Here is a 27,214-nt window from a genome sequence, read left to right on the forward strand (position 1 = left end):
TAATTCTTTAAGTTGGATTTACTAAATCTGTTTTAATGCTATATCTATTTTTTTTTCTTGGCTTTGTAGAGTTTCCAATTCTGCTAAAACACCAATAAGATGAATTTAGCAAAAAAGAAAGAAAGAAAGAAAAATCTTTGTTAGATGTTAACTTTTCAATATCACAATTTCAATTCTGTCACAATGATAGCCAATTATATGGTCCTTGCATTTTTCTGGCCCTTTGTGTAAGCATATTATTAACTATATTTTTTTACTTTTTGATGGCCTGGCTTCATGTCAACAGTAAGTGACAAGGTATTTTTATAGCAATGGACAAGTCGACCACAATGTCCCAGTTTCAATCTTAGATTTGTTAGCACTTATTATTGAGGTGTAATAAAAGACAAAACAACTTGTTCCATTTTCCACTGTCATCACTTAAAAGGCTGCCCTAACAGCTCTGTTTCTCAGGTTTTGTGTAAAGTGTTCAGGTGTTCATTTTGTATGTTCTAAAGCACATCTTCCTTAGAACTCCATTTTACAGGTTGCTAGAGCCATGTCTGTCAATTAATTGCCCTGAAAAGGAAACCAATTTTATTTAGAGAAATAAAACAAGTCCTAATGAGGATTTTTTTTTTTTTTGAAGAAAACTGAGAGTGGGAAATAGGTGGAGAGGAGATAATCATATGATTGTATTTTATAAACTGACAAATCTGGATTGAAAACACAAAAATCATTGAATATCCTATTGTGGGAGACCATAGTAACCCATGACATACCAAGGAGATTTTAAAAATTTTGTAACTGTTTGTGTTTTAGAGAAGCTAAGGTAGAAATTAAAAAGGAAAAAAAAATACTTATAGACAGAATAACCAAAAGACTAGAACAAAGACTGTTTTATTTTCCATATGGTGTGTAGATAACAGCTGTTTTACAAAATCACTTTGTTTTCCACCGTAGCTATATAAAAGCTTAAATATCAAAAGCTAAACTTCCCTTCTGAGAGGCTATAGATTCTCTTTTAAATCAAATGGCTTTATGTCAATTTCTTTAGATTTATTTCATGGGTTATTTTCATATGATTATGAAGCTAACAGACATGATTTCATCTTTTCAGAGATCAACTCATAATACAAAAAGTTGAGGGACTACCATTTTTAGAGCCTTTTATCTTTGAAAGATTATTAGCAATTCATTCTTTTATCCTGTCCTTAATACTGTCAGACAAAGATAGCCAAGTGAAATCTAGTTTTATGTTACATGTGCAAAAAGATATATTACTATTATCTTAGCCAAAAGTTTAAATACATCATTTAAATAAAGTATTAATTTTCATACAATTGTCAACTATAACATTTTATTTGAATCTAGTATTCTTAAGTTTAATCTGACCAGAACCATGACTAGACAAATAGGTTTATCATTTAAAGCAATATTCACCAACTATGTTCAAATCATTAAATGACTGTATATTTACTGGAATATACTTTCTTAAAAGGAATCTCTTATTCCATTTCCAATGGAAGAACCATGTGACAGCACATCTGAGAGGAACATTCTCATTGGTTCTTTCCTTAAAGGGAAGCATTCTCCCTCCTATTACCAGTGTATATTCTTCTATCCATATGCATTCAGCTAACCATTAGTCTCTGACCACTCATCTCTAACCACACTTTCATGGGTAGCCACATTTTATAATGTATTAAAAAAAAAAAAAAAAACAAACATAACTATTCCCTCTGCTACAATCCTCCTCATCCTACATTCTTCAGCTGTTTTTCAGTCATGTCCCATTCTTTGTGACTTCTACTCTGTCCATGGAGTTTTCTTGGCAAGTATACTGGAATGAGTTGCTATTTCATTCTACAATAAATTAAGGCAGAGGTTAAGTGACTTGCCCATAGTTAGTAAATGTCTAAATCCCAGCATAACAACTAAGCTATCTAGCTGCCACTGCCATTCTTTCTACCCCAGTCAAAAATTGATAAAGAAAAGGTATTGCATCCCTCTTATTGGCTAGGGAGAGGTAAGATGCACTAGAGAAGTGAAGTGGTATCCAAAGTGACCTTCAAAATCATCCTCACTCATTCATATTAAGAATGAGGAAACAGGCGTAGGAAGAATGAATTTCTCTAAAGTCAAGTAGCCATTTGATGCAAGAATCCAGAATAGAACTCTGGCTCCTGGAAAGGCATTCTTTTAGATTAGAGAATTACATATTCTGTCAGATTCCCCTGGTATCAGTCAGTCCACAAGCCTTTTTGATTTTACAGACTTTATGTTAAGTTGTTATGGGCCAGAACTCTGAATTTGAAACAAAGGATTCTTACAAGGTACTAAGTCAGTGGAATTGATAGAGACAATAGTTATCTAATTTAGCATGGTTCAGTGTGGTTGATTTAATCTTACAAGGAGATATTATGAGCCAGAGCTTGAAACAAGGTACTAAGTGGAATTGAGAAGACAATGATTAAATCTAGTCTAGCACTGATTTAATCCTACAACAAATAATGGTTTCCTAGTGATATAATGATTGGTTTGTACTCAGTGTACAGCATACAAGCAAGAAGCTCTCAGGGCCAGAAAGGACAAGCACACTAGAAACCTCTCCAAGGCTGAGACACATTCATTCCATCTTCCATCTTTGTTGTGGCTAGAAGCTAAACCCTTGGAAGTCAGGGAGATTCAGAAGCCAGAAAAGGCAAGTGGGAGCTCAAGCTCTTGGAACCAAGGCCAGAGTGAAAAGGCTCTCCAGAAAGCTGCTCAAACCCAGGAAGGAAATAATAAAGGATCTGGACTATAAGAAAGCTAACTGGGCCGCAGGAAAGGAGACAAGACTTAAAAAGAGACAATAAATCATTTGGACTTTAATCCCTGGCTGCACTTGTGTGGTTATTACGGAAGGCTGCTCCTAGAGAATCCCAAGAAAACCCCAACAAGAAATTATTACATTTTAGAGAGAATATTACATTAAGTAGTACTGGAGAAACACAGAAAGTCAAAAATTTCATTCCTCCCCTCAAGGAGCTCACATTCTAAAAAGAAACAAACTGCAAATAGCATCCAGGATATATACAGTATAAATGGATTGTTGGTTAGATTTTTCCAAATGACTTTTTTTCACTTTGTTTTCTAATTATTGTTACTAGAATGGCTCTCTGTGTAAGGGAAAAAGTAGGGTTATGTCTAGAAGTAAATTTGATATTAAAAATAAAAGACATGAAAATTTTTTAAAATATAAAACCAGGAGTTAGGAGGTGTAATTTCTAGTATAGATGCTGCCACTTTTGACTATGTATAGTCTATTTTACCTCTAGGTGGTTCTATTTCCTCATCTGCAAAATGTATATCATAACATATACCTTGCCTCTCTATCTCATAGTTTTGTTGTGAGAATCAAAGTAAATGACTTACAATTCAGTGTTATGCAAATTGCAAAATTCCATGTGGAAAATAGGTTTGTTAGCAGAACAAACTAAATTGAAACTAATATATTTGTTAATTTTATAATAACTAGTAATACTATATTATATTGGTATTATAATAATATATTTATTAAATATTCCTTGGGTTAGTCACTTAAAAAATAAAAAAAATAAAGCAGACTGTAATTATTGTTATATGAGTTCCCAAGAAGTTGGATGTTTTCATTCAGACTGATATTTAATGCTTGAAAGCAAAAAAAAAAAAAGGGGGGGGGATGAGAGGGTGGGGGGAGTTTTAAGGAAGGGTTGCATGTGGGTTGCATCAGAAGACTAATTGCTCGTTTACTCAGAAAAACATTATTAAAATTAAGGCAGCTTTAGTGACCACGGAGTGTAGAAAATAAGATCCTGGAATTTTTTTTTAATCTTGCCTTATGTTCCAAACAAATCTGAAATTGTCTATAAGGGGATTTAGCTCTTTTAAAAAGCAATTACTGTCAGTAGCAGCCAAGTTGATTGACACTCAAGGTTTCTTACAGCAGAAGCAAAAAGGAGCAAATGGTTCCTTTTGTGTGTTAAATTGGCCCATGGCAGAAAAAGCAGGGAGGTCTAGGTGGCTCTTGTCATGTACTAAATCAGGAGATCCTGAGATAGGGAATGCAGAGCAGACACATGGCAAAAATGTGCTGGGGACTCACATTTCCTCCTAATGCCCACTGTTCTGATTGAACAGAATGCAGCAAGAGACCAATAGTGATGTCTGCTTTGAATTTTTTAAATACTTGGGACACCCTTTAAAGATCACTTGATCTAGTCCTTTCATTTTCCAGACAAGGCATTTGAGAACTAAAGTTGTTAAATGACTTTCTCAAAAAGCATGTCTTTAATTAGTGATGAAGCTGGGACAGAAACAGAGAGCTCCCAGGTTCTGAATTAGGACTACTTTCAATTATGATAGAATTTTGGGGAATAAACATACTAAGGAAAAGTGTGGTAGTCACAATATTATTTAAGCCCTCAACCAAGCAATGTCTCAAACAGCTCTAGTCTTCATTAATAACAACCTACCATGAAAAGACATTAAAATATCAAGGGAAGAGATCTGCCCTAAGAATCAGAAGATATAAGTTCAAGTTCTGTCTCTTCTCACTGTATCTGTAACCATTTAATCTCTATGGTCCTTTGTTTTTTTCATCTATGAAAACATGGTCATAATTTGGCAGGTGGGTGACATAGTGGTGGCTAGAGAATGAATTTGAAATAAGAAAAACCTGTGTTACAATCATGCCTCAGATTACTATATACGTAATCCCAAGTAAGTTTCTTAGCTTTTGTCTTCTTCAGTTTTTTCATGTATAAAATGAGTATAGTTAAAGTACCTTCCAAACAGGTTGTTATGTGGATAAAATGAGACAATGTTTTTAAAGCACTTTTGCAAACCTTAAAGCATTGTATAAATCTTAGTTGTCATTGTTATAACACTATACTATTACATATCATTATATTATATTGTATTGCATACTAATTTAATGCCTTATGATATATTTTCTGTTATTTCTATATATTATTTTATATTTAATATAATTAATAATAAATGTAATATAATATAATACATTTAATATAATTTACATATAATATGATAATTTTATATTTACTATAATAATATAAGTAATTATATTTGATATATAATAATAATATAATAAGTTTATATTTAATATAATGTATATCACAATTTGTTTTTGTAGTTATACTACTAAGTTATTATTATTATCTAGCTTTCAGTATAATTGCCAATAAAGTGTTTTGTAATAATATGATCTGCATATTATTACTTTTCCTTCATGATTTAAAATTCTCCTTGAGTCTATTTTTACTTAAGCCCATACCATCTCTTAGGGATGACAAGTTCCAAAAATTTTCTGCCTATTATTTGTAGCCCCTAGGGGATACTCCCTCTCACATGTAGAACTCCTTGAAAATTGACCCTATATTCAAAGTATTCTGTGGGTCTGTAATCTACTCAAACTCACAGCTTGAATCCCCTCCTTCAACTAATCTTTCAGAGAACATGATTCAAAGTAGAAGCATTTAATGAAACAGCAAAATAAGAAAAATAGCAATAGAATATTCTGGCCTCTCATAAACCTTGGGCACAGTCTCCTACAAATCAATATATTCTACCTGGGAAGACTTTATATTTAGGTTAGGGTCACAAGTAAGAGATACAAATATAAGAACCCACATGTGAGCAATATGCAGGGAGAAAGAATATATGACTTAGGCATATATGTAGAAGGGCAACCATCTTTATAGAAGGATCACCAATATCTTCTGGTGATATGATTATCACCTCCTGGGCTTGGTGGACAGTTTCTGCTAGACATTGATCCCCTTTAGTACTTTAGTTCTACTTGCATGGAATCACATTTAAATCTTTCTCTCCTGCCACCTACACTGGGCTTTCAGCTGGGATCCTTATCTAAGCTCTTTTATCTGTCTCCCTATTTAGAACCCAGAATCTTACTTCAGCTTTTTGAGAGACAAAGGCATAAGATAAGGCTCTCTGGGAGTCGGGAGGGTGGGGTGCAAAAGAAATGCTAGGGGAGATTTTTAATGATGTTTTTAAAAAGAAGAAATAAATAAAATTTAATGGAAAAAAAAATAGTTCTGTAGTTGATTCTCTCCCTAACTAGAAAGATCGATCTAATTGCAGACTTCACTTCCAAGGACCAAGCTCTCTTATAAAATAAAATAGGTTAAATAGAACCTCAAAACATATGTTCTTTGAAACTACTTCTTCTTAGCAGGAATCAGCCTCTTTGGCACAGGGTACTATCCCACTTAAAGCTTAAAAGACTTTAATTTCACTGAATTCTAAATTTACAATCTGAATATTTCTTATAGTATTTGAGGAGCTACCTTCCAACAAATTGCAAAGATTGTCTAGGTCTGCTTTTTGTAGCCTGAGATCCTTTGAGTCTTGTCACATAAATGAAACTAAGCAAGCAGAAAAATCAAAAGGAGAACAAAGACATTGTTTTCTGCTTTGTGCCCAAAATTCCTCTGTGTGCGTGTGTTTATATGTGTATGAATGTAAACAATATTCCAAGCTTGAACTATCCTACATAGGAATTTCATGTAAAATGTTTTTATGTTGGACTCCAAAAACCATATAAATTGCTCCTTTAAAATGAGAATTTATTAAAAATAACTTTCTAGAAATCATATTCTCAGAGTTCAGGAACTGAAACATACTATGTGTATGTGTGTGTATATGTATATATATATATGGATGTGAATTTATATGTTTCTGTATTTATACATACATGTATATATCCACATATGTGGAATAGTTATTATATTGTACTATATATTCATCTGTATATATATAATAATCATATATATTATATAATATATATAATAAATCATATATATTTATATGTGTGTATAGATATAGCTTTGTATATCTAAATACATAAACACAACTTCTATGTGTATATATATACATACATGAAATGTCTGTGTGTGTGTGTGTGTGTGTGTGTGTGTGTGTGTACATAAAAGAGGTGCGCTCACAGCTAAGGGAATCAAGAAAGACTATGCCCTGAAACTAAAAGTAAGCAATTTAGATAGCCCCTTAGATTAGAGGGTGAGGGAATACAATAGTAATTTTTTTTTCATATTCACAAACAGTACTCTAAAATTCTAAAATATTATATTCATCTTAGTATTTTTTTATTTTGGGCAGCTAGGTGGCACAGCAGATAAAATACCAAGGCTGGAGTCAGGAAGATTCTACTTCCTGAGCTGAAAATCTGGCTTCCGCATTCACTTAACCCTGTTTGCCTCAGTTTCTTCATCTGTAAAATGAGTTGAAAAAAGAAATGGAAAATCAGTTTTTCTGTTAAGAAAACTCCAAAATGGGGTCACAGAAAGTTGGAAAAATGAATGAGCAATTTATTTTAAGATACTGTCATGTAAAATAAATCAATATGGAGTCAGAAAATATAGATTCAAATTATCCAGAAAGACAGTTTCAAACCTTCTTCCAACACTTGCTAGTTGTACTATGTCTTCTCTCAGACTCAGTTTCCTTATCTATAAAATGAGATGATTCACATAAAGTGCTTTGAAAAGCCTTAAAACATTATATAAATGTTATTACTATTATTATATGTATTACAATGAAGGCTCAATGCCTCCAGTGGGCAATAATATACAGGAAGCAAAATTTTCAAACATTTCTTATAGCAAACAAATAAATGCCTTGCCCTGGCTGAGTCTAGTTATTAAAAACATCTCCCTCCTGGTGACTTAGTGGTCAATAATTTCAAGCCCTTGTCTTTGCTTAATTTTCTGTACATAAGGAGACTTATGTCCTATTTCCCTGGTTACAGAAGTTATATGAATAGTTATAAAGTACAGTATCTCTACTCTTAAATAAGTTTTAAAGTTCCACTGGGTTACAGCAGCAGATGAATTTCAAGCTACTATGATTATAGGTCCCCAGGTACCCACTATTCTATTCATTTCTAGTGGAGATAAGATCACATAGTCATGGATTACAGTAATGGCCTGATATATAGTGATAAAGTCATTGTAGACTCTCCTTTTTATTTTAATTTCAAATTAAGATGTTTAATGTGTTTTTTAAAAACAAATTATTTCTCTTCATACTAAAGGAAAAGCATACAGTTGTAATACTATATTCCATTAAGAAGTCCAGAGAGTTCATTTCTCATCCTCCATGTTCCACCCACGTTGGAGCATGGTCTTCCAGATATGTTCATGTTATTTTTTTTAAATACATGAATGTTCAAAGGATCTATCCACTCTTGTGGAGATGCTTTTATCAATTTATAACCAATTTATGATTTAATAGATAAATTCCAGGGAAATTCTTGAAACATGTAAAGATTAGGATTTAAAATTCAGGTCTTTTTCATTCTAAGCCTTGCATGTTACTCTCTATGCTTCCCTCTAGATGCTATCCCATGTGATATCTGAAGAAAAGATAGGAATGAACCCTAAAATCAAAATACAAAACCCCATTCTGTTTCTAAACTTCTTTAGTATTGTCTTTTTTAGACAGTAGTGACATCTTCTGGGATAAATAAATACAAGCACCTCAATAAATTATTCTTATATTTTTCCTCCACTGTAAACTTTTTTTTAATCTCAACCCCCAACCCAATGTTCAACAGTCTCATCAATATTAAAAAGAAGGACTAAGTATTGTTTATTTAACTAATCTGATTTTTTTAAAAATTCTACTCTTTGAAGTATGATTATCTACAGGGCACAAAACAATTATAATAACTTGAAACATCATATTGGTGTGTGCCAGCAAATACCAATCATAATGTGTAAATTGAATAATTGTGCCTTGTACAGAATTTGTGTCTGCAGACTGGGGTTCTGCCAAACCGAAACAATCAGGGAATGCCCTCCCTAATAAAATATCCTGCCTTCAAATGATGAGCATATTTTCAAATCCTTAGTGAGAGAACTTGTCTGCTCATAGATGTTATATTAGTAGAGAGGCTAGAGCAGTGGTAATTTGGGGTTCCAACTTCTTAGGACTTAATAGTCCCAAAATGCACTGAATTATGAAAGGGGGGATATAAAAAATGGGGGGGGGCGGGGGAGAAGCAACAATAGTCCTTACTCTCAAGGAGTTTATAATCTAATGATCCTGGAATATTTACGAGGTCAGTTCCACAAAAAGTTCACTAGAGTAATTGAACTGGAAAGGCAGAAACTATGCATGGTGAGAACGAGTTCTTTAACAGAAAGGAAAGGTTACATGAAATATCTAGGTTAAATAATGTAAAACTTATATAAATTATTAGTAGTGTAAAGCCCTTTCTTTAGGGAAGAAGAGAAGATAGTTTTATCTAATGTACCAAAACGGTGGGTTTTATGGAGGGAAAGAAGGGTTTGATCATTTGTGAAACCTGAAATCTAAACATTATCCTTTCTCCCCAACTACCAAAAGAGAGGTACAGACCAACAAGGTTGACTCAGCAACTAAAATACACATGGATAGATAGAAAGCAGCTGAACACCATGGAAAGATGTCCATTGTTGTTGTCTCCAAGGTGTATGTTATCCCATCTATGCCAACAGACTGAGTAAAAAGGATCTGTAAAACAAAAAGGCTATGAGGCAGATATTTGAACAGAAAGAGGAAACAATCTAAAAGAGAGCTCATTCTAAGAGGAAGTTCAGTTTATAGATGAAGGAACTGGGAATTTTTCAGTTATAGAAGACTTGATGGGGAGACACTATGGTTATTGCCTAAAATCTACTCCCCAGTGTCCTCATGGAAATCATTACTTTTCTTCAAGGATTGGCTTAACTTCCTTCAGCTCATCCTGATCCTCTCAGTTATCGGTGCTCTCCCCATGGAAATGACTTTATATTTTTCTTTAGTGTGGGGAAGGACTGAGAGAAGAGCATTTATTTCTGTTATTTCATTGATACATTTAAACTCTCTAACAATAGACAACTCTCTTGTAATTTACATTTCAAGAGAACTGCCTGGGGAAATGAGAGATTAGGGACTAGCCTAAAATCTCTAGTCAAATTTGTTTCTTTAAATAGAGGATTCCAAAGGTGGCTCTCTGTTTAAAAAAATCAATGTTTGTTCATCATTTAATACTGAAATTTCATATTTCATTACAACATAATGCCAAAAGAAATGATTTGTAAATTCTAAAGTTTTCCCCCTGGGTTTCCTCTCCTATAATCTGGATTTTTATCCCACGAAATTCATGTATTAGAAAACTTTTTTTTTTTTTTTTTTTAGCTTAAGAGGCTTAGATTTATAGTGATTAACCACTATATTAAATGTTCAATATTAAAAGACCAGAAGGCAAAATTCTACATAACTAAATATAGAAAGTTGAATATTATATTTAATCATGCTCTAGCCAAATATTTAAATATTTTCCAGATACTCTGACCTATTTAAAAATAAATAAATAAGGAAATAGAGCATGACACTGAAGAAAGAAAATATTGTTCCTGGACTAAGTGAATTCTCACATTGCCCACTACCTCTGAGTTCACTTTTGGTCCAAGTTTTTCCTAGTAAATGATTTGCCTGGAAGACAAAGAACTTCAATGTAGAACATTATTCTCTTAATATGGGATTTTTTATGTGTCTTATTTGTGCCTATTTATATGCATGTTATCTCATACTTTAAAATATAAGCTACTTGTGAGCAGTGAGTATTTTATTTCTGGTTTTTCTTTATATTCCCAGTATTTGGAGTAGTGCCTAGCACACAGTAAGCCCTTAACAAATTTGCTTGCTGTTTGAGTACCTGCCTAAGAGTATTCCCCTTCTATTCAAAATAGTGATAGGACCAGAGACATATCCATGCACTTAACAAATAGTTATTAATACCTACTCTGTATAAAACATTTTAGTGATTGTGGAAGAAACAGACAAATAAAATAATCCCTGACCAAAATGTCATAATGCTGTGGGGGGATTTAATATGCCACTCTATGAAATTATGAAAAAAGGAAAAATTAGGTGATGTGTGGCAGAGCATTCCAATTTCATGTTGGTCTAATCAGCCACAGTTGGACATACTGTAACTCTGCTCTAATATAGTGATGTCTCTTTGGTCCTCTTGGAGAACGAAGGACAACAACCGACCAAACATTATCCAGAAATAATAAACACCTTAACTGAGATTTTTGGCTGGAGAATGAAAAATATGAGATGTATGTAAGTGGAAAAATAAAATCAGTAAGATTTTGTAATTGCTACATCATCATTCAAAATCAGAAGGAGGGGATAATGATAACACCATCTTGTCACTCTTATAATGTTCTTTAAGACTTACAAATCATTTTCCTCATGACAATTCTAGGAGAAAGGGAGAAGAGGTATTATTATTATTCCAATTTTACAGAGTTAGAGAAGGTAAATGGCTTGCAAAAATCACACAGAAAGTAAATATCAGAGTCAGGATTAGAAACCTGATCTTCACCTGAACTTATTCTATGACATCACACCCTACAGCAGGGCAAAAGAAGAAAAGATAGGAATCCAAAGTGACTCAGAAGGCTTGAATCTAGGATTCAGTCAGCGTTAGTAGCATGTTAGAATTGTATCAGAGAGAGAAGCAGGTTGGGGGCTGGGAGAATAGAGCTCAACAGTTTGACTTTAGACCTGCTGAGTTTGAATTGTCTTTGCCCACCTGAAAGAGTTTAAGAAATGTAAATTATTATTTGGGTCTTCCAAATGAAACTGTACAGCAGGTAGCTGGGAAAAGCAGGTCTTAGTTCAACAGAGGGGTCAGAACTCTCAATTTAGTCTAGGGAGTCATTCACATATGAATTAGGTTGTCTCATTTGCATTGGTTTAGGTTCAATGCTTTGGCAGGTCAGCTAGAAAAATAATCTCTTCTGAGGTAAACTTTTTTTTTTTTTTTTTTTTTGTCTGAACAAGGATAAGACTTTGTTCATTAGAGACCAGTAATTTGATTTCACAAAAAGAGCAAATTTAGTATAAGCACTTCAAGCAATCAAGAACTTGTTCCCCAGAGAAGTCATCTTGATTTTGGGGTAAAGAAAAGAACAAGGTGCTTATGACAAATTGCACTTGACAGAAACATGTTGCAGAAGACTACCAAGTAAAATCCTTTCCTTTTTCTGTAGGGTAGCAATGCTATTTCTATAAGACTAACTCGCTACAGGGTATCTTAAGGTATTCTGTCAGCTCTTATTCATTATCCTGACACAGATTTGGGGATTGTTCTTTAGTCAGAGCCTAGAAAGGAAACATTGCTTCTGCTCCCTTCCCCACTGATTGATTCAAAGTTTCTTGACTTTGCACGGTAAATGGTCCCAATGACCTAAGAGAGGTGAGCTTGCTTTGAGGTTCTTTGAAGTACTTCTGATTTTCTGTCAGCATTTATCCTTTGCTGTTCCACATAGCTGGTCCCACCACCTCATGCCAGCAGGCTACTGGGCAGTACATTGCACTGATTTGCTCAGCACTCAGTTGACATAATGGCTCTCCACATGTGTGAGAGAGGTATGCTGCTAGAAAAGGAACAGCAAAGGTTATGATTTCAAAGATTTTTCTCAGTGTATGTGTGTGTGTGTATGTGTGTGTTTAGTGACAGAAAATATTTTGCAATATACAGATATTCAGCAATGTCCTAGAAAGGTACAAGGCCTCCCAAGCAGAGAGAAAATGCTGTAAATTAATCTGTCTCATTATGATTTGTCAACAGGTGGGTTACTGGAAAGATATGGAGCAAGAAGAAGCAGCTGAAACAGTCAAAACTGGGGGAAATGAGTCATCTATCATTCTGACAGGATTAGAAGGAAATACATTGTATCATCTGACAGTGAGGGCATACAATGGTGCTGGCTATGGACCACCTAGCAGTGAAGTACGAGCAGCTACCAAAAAATCCCGTAAGTGACCGGGGCTCCTTGTGCTTTTCAGGAAAAGGGAAAACATCTTCCGCATTTCTGGATTCCACATGTGCTACATTCTTAATAGGGTTGGAGGGTCATTTTGATTCATAGTCTTGCCTCAATGCTTAGATCTGAATTCCAAAAGAATAACAGGAAATTTTGTATTCACAATAGACAAAGGTTATCTTCCTGTGAAACAAGGCTAAGCGGTTTCGACACAGAAGGGAGATAAAAGGATTCAGGTTCATAAGCTCAGCAGAGTAGCTATTAAAATGACACTCCTGGAGCAAAAAAAGCACCTTATCCAACTCCAGCTGGAAAGAAGCCTATAATGTCAGCCAACCATAAGCTCAACAAAGCATTGAAATACCAAAAAAGAAATGTATTTAAATGCAACCTGTCAACTTACTTTTTCTTTTATTTTTCAGCTCCTAGCCAAGCACCAAGCAACATTATGTGGGAGCAGCAAGGCTCTCAGGTTTCTCTTGGTTGGGAACCTGTCAGACCATTAGCAAATGAATCAGAAGTAGTGGGTTACAAGGTTAGTGTTTCTCTATTCTTCTGTTAGATTACATCCCAAAATGTTTCTCAACCTTAGTTTTCATAAGTAGACCACCTTATTGTTCTTTCTTGTCCTTTTTCAAATTATCTATGTCCAGCAGGGAAGTCAGTGCTGTCCAAATCAACTTCATTGAGTAAATCACATAAAGTGGTTGGATCAGAAGAAACAAAAGCATCCTAGAAGGAAGAAGAGGTAGTGAAAAAAAAATCTTCAGGGCCAGGAAAACATGATTACCAGCTACTAGGATGCCATAGCAATGAACAAATAATGGCAGGATGTGGCACTCAGACATGAGATGGTTTTATTTCACAAAATTGTCACTGCATTTGTGAATTTCAAAAGAGCCAATTAAAAGCAGTGACAGGTGTCCCAAAAATTGGTAGACTGTTCATGAGGAAAAGACTGCTGGGCTTGGGCTTGTCTTCTTCATTTCATATGCAAAACTAACTCTATTGGTAGCAGCATCTTCATACACAGATCATCTCAAGTGCCAGTGTGATATCTATAAACATTAAAACATTTACAAATTTTACTTTGAAATATTTCAAACTAATATCTTCTAACTTCCCCTGCGTGTATGTATACATATGTGTATGTGGAGAGAGAAGAAAGAGAGAGGGAGACAGAAACACACACACACACACACACACACACACACACACACACACACATATACAGAAAGAGACAGAGACTGAAAGAGTCAAAGAGAGAAGAGAAAACACAGAGAGATAGAGGCACAAAACTAAGCAGAAAGCCTTAAAAATTATTCTTTTTCAAATAATGCTTGGCCATTAGAAAGATTATCATGCCTTAAAAGTCAATACTGTAGTATCAGTTTAATATTGCTTGTCATAGAATTTATAAAAGTATTGGTGAAGCCATCATCATAAAATTCTTTGACAATTTTTTAAATTAGACAGAAGCATTACTACAAAGACTGGGCAGTGTTAAATTATCACAGAGGATAATACAACGATTTAGATCTAAGGATTGAAATTTTAAAGACTAAATTTTGAAGAAGCTCTTTATGGTTTTCAATATAGATATTCATTCAATATAGATATTTCATGTCTCATAATTAGATTGGAACAACAAATTCCAAAAGCTTTCTATTACTTTCAGAATCAAATATAAAATCCTCCATTGGGCCTTGAAGCCTTTCATAACCTGCCCCTCTTCCCATTCCACATATACTCCTGGTCTTCTCAGTCCTTAAACTCCTCCTGACCACTCACACTCACTCACCCACTTGCCTCCGTTTTTTGAAGAAGACTCACTCTTCAAACACTGGGAATTTTCACTGGCTCCATTTGATTGGGATGTTCAGCTTCCTTTATTCTACTTCTTAACTTACTTCATTTCTTCGAATTCTCACTTCCTAGCTTCCTTCATTTCTTCTAAGTTCCATCTAAAATCCCATCTTTCACAGAAAGTATTCTTGATCTGCAGTAATTCTATTGCTTTCCAGCTGTTGCTTATTTCCAATAAAGAGACATTCCCTTTGTATTTTTAATTTGTTCATACAGAGCTATTTGCATATTGTCTCCTCCATTAGGCTGTGAGATCCTGGAAAGAACAGACTCTTTTACCTGTCTTTGAATGCTTAGCACATAGCACAGTTCCTGGCACAAAGGAGAAATTTAATAAATATTTGTTGACTTACTGACTTGAATTTTTCCCTAAGCTCAGCATGGAGAGGCAACATGAATTTGGAAGTTTCCACTTCCAAAGCATCTGATTTTAAGTTAGAATACTTGGGTTTGAATTCAGATATTGTCACCTGTATAATCTTGAGCAAATCATATTTTAATCTCCCAGAGTCTAAATTTCCTTATCTGTGGGTTGGACTTTCTGGCTTTCAGTTTTAAATTTCTAATCATCTGAAAGCACCAATCTGAATCTACACTTCAAGGTAGGAAGATAAGATATCCTCAGAACACATCTGCTTCAACATTCAATCCTTTCTTCCTCCATGGGTTTCTTCACCCCCACAAAACAATTCATAAACATCCCCTTCAAACAAGCATATGTTATAAAATTGAAGGGAGCAATTTGGTCAAAATGTTGTCATTACATCATATGTACAATTGAAAGAGTGAGGACAATCAGTTCCCTCTCTCACCAAAGAGTATGAGTTATGAAGCATAAAGCATAAAGTTTCAAGAATTTGTGATCCGAATACACAAAGTCAGAAGTTTAGGTCTGAAATCTGGGGATCTTACGTAATAAGTAGAGAAACCAGATCACTCTTTAAGTAAGGTAATGAAGACTTCTCATTTCTAGATGAGACTGAGAAGAATGAAAAAATTCAAAAAATGGAGCTGCTCTACAATGAAGTAAACTTTTGTTTCCTTTTAGGCCAAGATTGGGAAGATGTATAAAGGCAATAAACCAAATTTTGAATTAATAAAAAAAGAAAGAGAAAAAAAGAAAAAGAAAGAATAAAAGGAAATAGAAGCTTTAATTTCACAGCATAAACTAAGAGAATTCAAATGCAAGCTAATCTATTTTACCTTAAAACAAGAAGTACAGACTTTTATTCCAAAATCTGCATTCTTATCTGGATTAAGAAGGGACAAAGTGGCCCCTGTATAGGCACCCATAATCAATGGAGTAAAAATAAATTAAGCAAAAACAGACATTTTTTCTAAAGAACTCTTAAGAGACAAAGGGATTAGATCTGCTTCCTAGAAGAAGCCAGAAAAAATCGTGGGAGAGAAGTCTACATCTCATTAAGATAAGCAAGTTCTATCTAATTTCCCTAAAAGGGACATTTCCTAAAAGGCAGTATTTCTTTTCTCTCAGTTAAATTCATGTATATCCTGGACACCTGCACTCTTCATTAAAAATTCCACTTTTATTAGTAAGAGCTCCTATACACACCCAGCTCCTGACAACAAGTAGCAACAATAAGGAATGTAAATGGTGTGTAGAACATGGTCTCAGATTGCTCTTCCCAAAATGTAATAGCTTTCATTTTTAGAAACTGAATCACATTTGGCAATTTGCTGTGCATATTTATAAACTGTTCAGGTCAATTAATATTAAGTCCTATCTCTTATTGCTCTTTTTTGCATTTCCCAAATTAGAACCAACTACATATTTTATTAATGCCATGCTTATAAATGATCATGATGATAGAATAAAAGCATCAAATAAAAGTACCTGATCTTATATGTTTCATCTAAATAAATGCTTACAGTGGTGAGGACCCTGTTCTTGAATATATTCCCCAAACTTAGGATCATGAGAACGTCCTCATTCTATCCAATTTTGACAAGGAAATGCAGATTCTTATTCTTTACCAACACTGATATAAATAGACATATAAATATAGCCATATCATTTCTGGAATTCCTACAGGAGTTAACTTTCTAGCAGTGGTACATACTTTTTTAGAAAGATGTATTATTTGGCATGAATCCTAAAATGAACCTGGTTCTCAGCAGAAGTAAAGTCGCTGGATATAGAAAGAAAAAAAAAATCTTTACCACTCTACCAACCACCACCACCACCACCACCACCACCATCCACCCCCAACTTCTCATCTTTGCACAGACTTATGTCTAAGTGAAGGAGCATACCTCCTGACTTCTATAAGAACTGTGCTTCTTGCTATAACAACGCACTCCCTGTAACCCTCTTCTGGCATACATTTTCTTTGTTAGAAAAAGAATCTGGTCATCAGAATCTGGGACTAATCCCTATGAATACCTCCCAGGAGAACAGTGCTCAGCCACTCTCCTGTCAATATTCATTCTAGTCTTTTTCCTGTACCTTTGGAAAATGCCTCCCAGAGTCCCATATCTCCCATTCTTTCAAGGAAATGGTGGTAGAAAAAAATAAACTCGATGCTCACATTTCCGTAATATTGACCTCTCTGTCTCTTTCTGTCTCTGTCAGCTTCTCTCTAGCTCTTTCTGTATGTGTGCATGTATTCCCATACTTTTCTTCTTTCTGTTTCTCTGTCTTTCTGAGTGTCTTTGTCTCTCCATCCTCTCTGTCCATGTACCCATCTTTCTGTCTGTCTGTGTCTGTCTATCTGTCTGTCTCTCTCTCTCTCTTACACACACACACACACACACACACACACACACACACACATCAGTTTTCTCATTATTCTGTGTTGTTTTAAATATCTCCCTATTTGTTACCTTTAGGATAAAATATAATCTCTTTCTACTGATTATAAAAGTTTACACAGTCTGGTTCCAACTTTACCTTTTCAGTCATATTACATACCATATCCCTTTATACATTCATGCTCCAGCCAAACTGAACTGCTCTCTATTCCCCAATTCTGTCCTGCCCTCCATTCCATAATTGGAACACAATCACTCCTCATCCCCACAGTGTCTTGCTTTGAAAACTCATGTGCTACCTCTTCCATGAAACCCTCCTTAATATGACTAGTTAAAAGCATTCTCTCTCCTTGTTTGTTTGTTTGTTTTTTAGTAAGAACACTTAGCCTCTAGTTTTTTGTTCTTTTTTTTCCCCTTCTACCTTTTACTTGGAATTAGAGGATCATAGATCTACATCTGCAATGGAATTTAGAGGTTGAATGACAGTCCAAAGCCCTTCATTTTCAAATGAGGAAACTAGGTCCAAGAGATGTTAAATAGCCAAGAACACATAGATACCAAGTGAAAGAGCTTGGATTTGAACTCAAGTCCCATGACCCAAATTCAGTACTCCCAAATTCAGTGTTCTTACCACTGCAGTCTTCCTATAATTTATGATCCTTACCCCTTATTACAATGAACCTTGTATTATATTTTCTATGCATTTTTAATGCCCCTCTAAAATAGTGCTGAATCAGAAACTGTCATTTTCATCATTGTAGATATTCCCAGTGCCTAGAATAGTGCTTGCCCATGGTAGATGATTGCTAAATGTTTGCTCAATTGAATGTGTTGAAGTGACAATATTGTAACAATCATTTTTAGATTATACTTTCAAAAAGAGCAATGCTACATTTCTTTTTTTCTCCATTTTTATTGTAATTGAAAACAAGCCAGACAATCCATCAGAAAAATTCCCCTCGTGCCTGAAGATAACTGTCATGTAAACCTGTCAATTTGTCTATGTTCAGATTTCAAAGGCTTTCCTTGCCTGCCTTCTATCAATAGCTATTTTCAACAGGTCTTGATTTGATCTTCAGTGTGAAAAGCATTTTATATGCAGTCATAGGATCATATTCAAATCCAGTTCTGCCCACATACCACCTGCACAATCATGGGCAAGTTGTTTCATGTATTCAAGCCTCAGTTTGCTCCATTATTAAATGAGGGTTGAGGTAAATGGTGGTGAACACTTATAATTCCTACTATGGAGGAGAAAGAGGTTGGTGATCACTTAAGCATGGAAGTTTTGAGCTGCAGAAGGGCTAAAACCAATCAGGTGTCCATACTAAGTTCATTACCAATATGGTGAGCCTCCAGGAGTTTGGAACCACCAGGCTAACTAAGGAACTTAGAACTGGTCCAAGTTGAAAACAAAATAGGTAAAAATTTCAGAGCCAATCAGTAATGCAGTCAGCTTATAAATGGTCATTGCATTTCTATTCTATGCAAGATAGGAAGATCCAATCTCAAAATTAGATATATAGAAAAATAGATAATAGATAGATAGAATGAATGTTTTGTGCCATATAATCTCTAAGTTCTTTTCTAGTTCTAAATCTATGATCTTTTCCATAATTTTCTTCTCTTCAGGACAGAAGTTAAACATTAGCATTGTGTCCAAAGGCATTTTTGAGTGACTATTAATTCCAAAGTTCTTCTTCCTCACTTACTAGCTTACCAACTCATTAACTCTTAATTCTGCTTCTCTTTGAATAAATTTATAAAGGATTTATATCATCACTTTCTCTTTATGATGTCATGTATTCATGTGTTACGGGGTTTTAGGGTTTTTTTTTTTTTTTACTGTCCTTGCCTTGTCTTCAAAAATTTCAGTTTGAGCCACAGTTATCTTCAGTCTGAGGTTTCACAGTAGTTTTCATGGAGCAGCATTAGTTATGCATTGGTGGCTGCATTTTTCTGTCAGAAGAATTGTAATTTATTGAACCATAGTTACACTATCCTCTGAAACAGTCACTTCCATGCCAACACTGCTTAAATTTGCATAGTGTCTTATTCTTGCAAATGTGCTTTCTCATCCTCTTATTGTAGATCATCAAAATTCTAATTCCTTACCCAGCTGCAGTTCAGAAGATCAGAAACCCTATGACACTGATCATAGTTTTAGCCAGCTCCTCCCTTTCTGCAAAAAAGAACTGCTAATGCTTCTTGTATGCTTTGGGGAGGAGGGGAGATGTTTCTATAGTTTAGGATAGTTTAGGATAGTCTTATTGAAGCTGAGTTTAACTCTGTTGCTTCCCAATAAGAATCTAAATGGACAAAATCCTTGTATGTCTAATGTGATCTTAGAGAGATGATTCTCTCCCTAGAGCCAAAGCAAGCTCAAATTTAAGAGACAAAAAAGAAGAACAAAGAGCTAATAGGAGGAATATTCTTAGGACAACAAGGGTGGGGTGTACAGATAGTCCTCAGTTTAAAAACAGAATATGTTCCATGTGTTTATTTGTAAGTTGATTGTGACTCAGAACAAATTTCCCCATTGAAATAATATTATAAATTTTATGTGATAACCTTGTACACAAAGCCTATTTAAGTCATGACACAGTGGAAGTTCTGTCCCATTTCAAGATGTAAAAAAATAATCAATAATAATAATTCTATAGTACTTTAAACTTCTCAGAACATTCTACACACATTAATTATCTTCTGCGAGCCTCACAGCCACTCAGTGAGATAGCTTTTATAAGTATCATTTCCTCAGTTTACAGATAAAGAAACTGAGGCTGAAAGGTTTCCCAAGGGAGATTACTCAATATCAGGCTTTGAACCAAAGTCAACATTTTGTTTGTCTTCAATCAATTAGCATTTATTAAGTTCCTACTAATTCAATTAACAAGAATTTATTAAGTATTCCTGCCAGGTTTTGTATTCAATACATGATATAATGTAAATAATTAACACATAAGATATATATGATGTGAATAGAAGGTAGTATGAGGGAGAAAGACATTGGGAGCTGAGGGAATCTGGAAAAGTTTCCTGTGGACAATGGAATTTGAACCATACCTTGAAAGAAATTGGAGAAACTAAGAGGTAGAAGTGAGGGGATAAAGCATTCTGGTTGTAAGGGAGAGTCAGTGCAAAAGTAGTTGAGATGAGAAGTGTTGTGTTTCAGGAACTGTAAGGAGGCCTACATTGTTAGGTCATAAAATGTCAGATACTCTATAAGTGATGGACAGAGACAAAACTCAAACAGGACCTGCCTTCAAGGAACTCCTTTTGGAAGAAATAACATATACACAAATATTTGCAGAACATATGTGTGTGTGTATATATATATATATATATATATATAATATATATATATATATATAATACATTTATATATGATATATATGATATGATAAATAATACATAATATAGAATATCATATATTTATATATGATATTCTATATTGTTATGTATTATTTAATATATGAATTACATTCTTATATAAAACATTAATTCTGTATCATGTAATATATGAATTATATATTATATGACATAAATTATACAATATATGAATTATATATATGACATGAATTCTATATTACATAACATATATACTCTATATAAATATAATATAGGTATATATATATAAAAGGAATACAAGGTAAATATTGTTGGAAATGGAACTAGGATTTTGAGGAATTCAAAAAGATTTCATGTAGTTGCTTCAGGGCAGTTAGGTAGTATAGTGGGTAGAGCATCAGGCTTATAGTCAAGAAGAACTGAGTCCAAATATGGTCTCAGTCACATTACTTCTATTTGCCTCAGTCCCGCTTCAGTAAAATGGGAACACAAAGCAGAAGAAAATGGTAATGCACTCCAATATCTTTATCAAGAAAATCTCATCGATAAAGTCCAAGGGGCTGAATACAAGCAAACAACAACTTGTGTGAACAGAGTTTTAAAGAAAACAAAGGAATTTGTAAAGATATTGATTAGGTAGAGGTACTTCATTGGCTTGGGGATCAAGCTTTGCAAAGACACAGATAGGTTATGAAATATCATGTTTGAAGAGTAGTAAGGAGCAGTCAAAAGGTCAGTGTGACTACATCAAAGATTATTTAAAGTGGAGTGATGTATGTAATAAGGTTGGAATAGGAAACTGGGACTGGGTTGGGAAAAGTTTCAAAAGCTACTGTAAACAGAAGAGTTTATATTTGTTCCTAGAGCAATAGGGAATCATTGGAATTTATTGGCTAGAAGAATTATATGGTTAGATTTATACTTTAGGAAAATCACTTTGATATCTATGTGAAAGAAGGATTTTCCCTGTATTCTGCACTGCTTTTAATTTGTGTAATACATTATTATTATAAATTGCTGGTATGTAAAAACTCACATCCATAAAGCTCTTTAAGGTTTTCAAAGCATTTTACAAAAATTACCTCTTAATCCTCTCAACAGCCTTGTGAGAATAAAGTTGTATAAGCATTGTAATAAAATTTAATCATCAAAACAACCCTATGAGGTGGTTAATACAAACTATTCTTATTCCCATTTAATAGGTAAGGAAATTAAAACTCAGAGAGTTCAACTGAATTATCTGAGCTCAAGATGATAAGACCCAAACCTAGATCTTCTGATTTCAAGTAAAAGGTCCTTTCCACTATACCATGCTAATTCCCATACAGATTCCTTAACTTGAAAGATATTTTGCCATTCATTTCCTTGCCCAGTGGTAAATCTTTCTATATATGATGTATGACAAAAATACTTTCTTAGAAATATATACTGGTTTGGTGACAATGCAGTGGAACGATTCTCAGATTGCACTAAAAACATCTCCTGTGGGCTGAAAGAGTTAATATAGCTTCATGAAATGAATAATTTATTCCAGCAGTAGGATCAAGCCTATTTTTAAAATATAATATTACACACTCGTTTTCTAAGATAAACTCATTTGCAAAATCTTATGAAGGATAGAGAAAGATTATGAACAGTATCGCCTCATAAAAACATTGAGAATCAATGAAGGGAAAAACAAATTTGCTGAAAGTCTGGCATGAAACCTAATTAACCCTTATCAACATAGGATCATAAATGTAGGATAGGAAGGCACCTGAGAAGCCATAGAATTCAATTTCCTTATTTTACAGATGAGAAAAAAGAAACACAGAGGTAAAATAATTTGCTCAAGGTCACACAAATACATCTGAACTCATGTCTTCCTGACTCCAAGTCCAGCATTCTCATTACTATGTCTCCTGGTTGTCTTTTTCCAAGGGTAGGAAGGGGAGGAGAAGCAGGAGGCAATTGGGGTTAAGTGACTTGCCCAGGGCCACACAATAAATAGAATTGTCTGAGATCAAATTTGAACTCAGATCCTCTTGATTCCATGCTTTATCCACCATGTCATCTAGCTGAGACATCTCCTCTTGGCTGTCTTTAACTCAGAATGTTAAAGATCAAACTGAAAGCAAATAACAAATAGAAAAAATAGAAAAGATATGTCAACATTTCCAATTTAAAAAAAAATCTAAATCAGTGATAGTGAAGATCTACCAAATTTAGGTTAAAACATTACAGTGGTGCTATACAAAAATGACAATAGAATCTTAACAGGAGAATCATATAGTCATAGGAGACATGCTCACATGCACTGAATGAGGAATTAAGTAACACTAGTTACTAAATTCCAATTCTGTGTGTATATGATAGGAGAAAATTTGAAAAAAATTTATGTTACTTCATGATCTCAGAAGTAAGTATTCCAATAGAGAAGGAAAATGTTCTAGTCACTGAATTTTTTAGAAAAAGATGATTTCCTGATCATTCCCTCTCTTTAGTTATAGAAGACAGTCCACACAGTTACTACACAGGGTCCTACTTGATATACAAAGCTGGAAAAGAAAGAATTTGGTTCCTTGAGCAGAAGTAGGGCTAGACCTTGCTGATCAATAGATAGTAAGGCTCAAAGCTAAGACTCCAAAGGAGGAGAACTTCAGTAGCTAGTTTTTGTTCTAGACTAATTCTACTCATTCTAGATTAAGAGTTCCAGCTCTTCAAATAAGCATAATATTACTGTGGGTCAAAATTTCAATTAAGTCTAAAGTGGACCTAGTGAAGACTATGGACAAACAATGGAACCATCTACCCACTCAATCTATGAATTATTCCGCACACAGCAAAAGGTCAGTTAATAAGTATTTATTAAATACCTACTACCTATTAAATACCTTCTGCCATTTATTATGCTAAGCACTAAGGATACAAAGAAAAGCAAATGATATTTTCTACCCTCAAGGAGCCCACAATCTAAAGGGCAAAGAGCAGGCCAAGGGAATACATCAGAGTGATGCATGCAAGAGAAAAGCTATATTTTGCAAGGAATAATATGAGAACATCATGAGAAAATATCAAAGGTCCTGCAGCATTAAAGATATAAGCTATTTCCATGTCCTCCCCGCATGTAGGACCCTCATGCATCATCTCTATAATTGCTAACTCTTCTTGCTGATGGTGTGTATGCACTAGGTATTGAAAAGAGTGCCCTAGGTTTATGGGACAGTTAGAGAATGTAATTTTTATTATGCCAATCCAGTAAATCACTGTACTGTAAGTTAACTGAGTTCTATAGAGAAAGGTAAATACATCTGTGAAATCTCATGGGCTATAGTTTTTAAGAATGGGGTGCCACAAAAACAATTCAAACTATAGTATCTTTCTGTGTCTATAGGTTAGTAGACTCATGACATCTACATTTTTTAAAAATACAATTCAAGAGTAAGACTTGTACACTAAAGACTTATAGATTATACAGAAGCCTCAAGCCTACATATTATGAATGCTTTCTTCAAGAAAATAATCAAAAGGTTCTGAACACTATCATACACACACAAACACGCCCACACAAAATTTATTTTAAGTGATAGAAAAATACTTCTTGTGGATGTCCTAAATCAATTGTTTCTGATCAGACCACCAATGTATTACAGCAAAGGTCAAACTAGTACAAAAATAGAAAAATGATTAAATGAAAATAATTCATGGATATTTTCAGCATATCTGAAAAGTCTTACTCTCTTGCTGGTATTGTGGAAATAATCAAATCAATTACAGTAAATATCTATAAAGTATTTGCTGTGTACAAGGCATTATTATCTGGATAAGGCCTGTCCCCCACTGCCACTACATTTCCACTTTGTCTACTACACAAAATACCTTCCCCTTAGAAATTACTTTACTGAAATGTAAGTAAAACATAATTGTTTTATTGCTTAATCTTAAGTTTATAATAATTTGGGGGAGGTGGGTAATTTTGCATTAAAGATCCAGGAAGACCAGAAGAAAAGCAAATTGGTGAATGGGAAAAAACACTGGCTCTGGATCAAATTCTGCCTCTGATGCTGACTACTTGTATGACCTTTCAGGGCCTTAGTTTCCTCATCTTTCAAATGAACTGATTGGATTCTTAGCTCCTAGTCCCTTCCAGCTCTCATTCCAATTGAGGGCCACAGATGAGAGGGGATATCTGAAATCAAACTAGGATTAGGACCAGTAATTACAGCAAAGTTTTAGAAGGAATTAGAGAAATTTATGATCGAGGGTTCAGGCAGCAGCAATCAAGTGCTGGGTAAGTAATAGGGAATTGAGCTAGATAAAAATTTATCTCAATTTTCCTCCTTCAGTTGCTTTTCACACAGACTCTATGTGGCTGCTTCCAACCCCTCTCTCCCAGTGCCTTCCTCAAGTCCCTTCACTTGATAAACCCACCTCCACTGAGTTCATTGTTCTCCCTAGCAACAGGCAGGCCTAATGCATTTCAGTTTCTAAAATATATATAGATGTATATTTTTTTTCCTAAGTTGGGATAGGATAGAAAGAAAAGCTTTCCATAATAAAAATTGCTGTTTGTTGTGGAGGAACACTTCCGCAGTAAGAAGCCTTTTTCCCCTTCAAGCTTTTGATGTAACCTCTTACTATTGCTCAGATAAAAACTTAAGTCACATTGCTTTTGTGAGAAAAGAATGGTCTGGAGAGAGGGAATAGACTAATTGTCTGCTTTCAGTATTTGTTGTCTATAATCAACAGCAAATTGCTTCTGAAAGAAGGGCTACTCAAACCAACTAAAACTTTTCTAAGTGTTAAGAGTGGGAGGAGGGAGGAAGATAGTGACAGTTAGAGGGGGATAGACAATTTTGTTGACTCCTAGCGGAAAAACTGTGAAGTTCTCCACTGATCTAGGTACAATCTGAGCTCCAGGGGGAAAAAGTAAGAAATATGATTTTCTTCAGTATTTTTTGATAACTAAAGTGGGGGATTGTATGTGAGGAGATTGAAGAGAGGAAAGGGGGAGGAAAGGGGAAGAAGAGAGATTCCAAAGAAAAATGGTTTCATTTTGCTCAAAAATAAACCCTTTAAAAATCGGCAAAATCAAATCAAATCTTGTCTTATAAATTTTGCTAGTCATTCTAGTATGTTAGACCATACTTCTCAGAATAACTCACCGAGCCCCAAGCTATCACATAAATTGTCAGACATTTTTTGAACAAACTTTCCTCAATGTGCACCTCAGATTCTGGGGGCGCCTTATTTTCTTTAACACTTAGCTCTAGTGCGATTGACTATACTTCTGGATTCTTCTATTTCTTATTGTTCTCCCCTTTCTACCTAAATTACATCGTATACATTTTATCTCTCTCTCTCTCTCTGTATACACACACACACACACACACACACACACACACACACACACACATATATATATATACACATATACATATATATGTACATTTCATCTTCTCTGTACCCCCTCCCATGATTTAAGTCCCTAATAATCAAAATTCTTCATAACTAGATCCCCACCTACATTTTCAGTCTTCTTGTACCTTCTCCCCCTCACACTACACACACACACACACATACACACACACACACACACACACACACACACACACACACAACTTACTCTATGATCCAGTGATGCTGCACTCCTTGCTGGTCCTAGAAGTTCATCTGTCCATATATTTTCATTGGCTGCCCCTGTGTCTGGCACTCCCCCTTCCTCATCTCCATCTCCTGGCTCCCCTGGCTTCCTTCAAGTCCCTGCTAAAATCACACCTGCTAGAAGCCTTTTCTGATTATCCTTAATGCTCAAATCTTCCTTTCTTTAACTTGTTTATATATAGTTGTTTGCATGATTTCTCTCCATTAGACTGTGACTTTACTGAGATCAGGGCTATCTTTTGCCTTGATTGTTTTATTTTTGTTTTTGAATATCCAGTACCTAGCAATTCACTGAAGTGCTTAATGCTAATAGATTTAGATCTGGAAAAGATTTAGAACCATAATAAATAGTCACTTCATTTTACAGATAAGGAAACTAAGGCTGAGAAAGGTTAAAGGCTTTGCACAGTCATACAAAGAGTGTTTTTGAGGCAGGATGTGAACTCAGAACTCCCCTGATTCCAAATTCTACACTCTTTCCATTGAACCGCCTCAGTGCCTCTAGATATTGAAACCTATGGTTTTATTTACAGGTTTTTTATAGGCAAGAAGGCCACAGCAACAGTCAGGTCATTGAAACGGAGAAAACTCAAGCAGTGGTCCTTCTTCCTGATGTTGGGGTTTATATTATTGAAGTTCGAGCATTCAGTGAAGGAGGTGATGGAACAGCTAGCTCCCAAATCAGAGTACCGTCCTATTCAGGTAAGCACTATTATGGT

At 34.7% G+C, this 27,214-nt stretch overlaps 1 protein-coding gene across 1 annotated transcript in view; it reads left to right on the top strand.

Annotated features, from left to right (window-relative positions):
• CNTN5 (contactin 5) overlaps positions 1-27,214 on the top strand; it is an 853,760-nt gene that overhangs the window by 819,030 nt on the left and 7,516 nt on the right. The window contains exons 19-21 of the mRNA XM_051986848.1: positions 12,668-12,854; positions 13,286-13,398; positions 27,029-27,197. Coding sequence (XP_051842808.1) covers positions 12,668-12,854; positions 13,286-13,398; positions 27,029-27,197 — 469 coding nt within the window. The remainder of the gene's footprint in view (positions 1-12,667; positions 12,855-13,285; positions 13,399-27,028; positions 27,198-27,214) is intronic.

Source organism: Antechinus flavipes, chromosome 3 (assembly GCF_016432865.1).
Source record: "Antechinus flavipes isolate AdamAnt ecotype Samford, QLD, Australia chromosome 3, AdamAnt_v2, whole genome shotgun sequence".
NCBI classification, from domain to species: domain Eukaryota; kingdom Metazoa; phylum Chordata; class Mammalia; order Dasyuromorphia; family Dasyuridae; genus Antechinus; species Antechinus flavipes.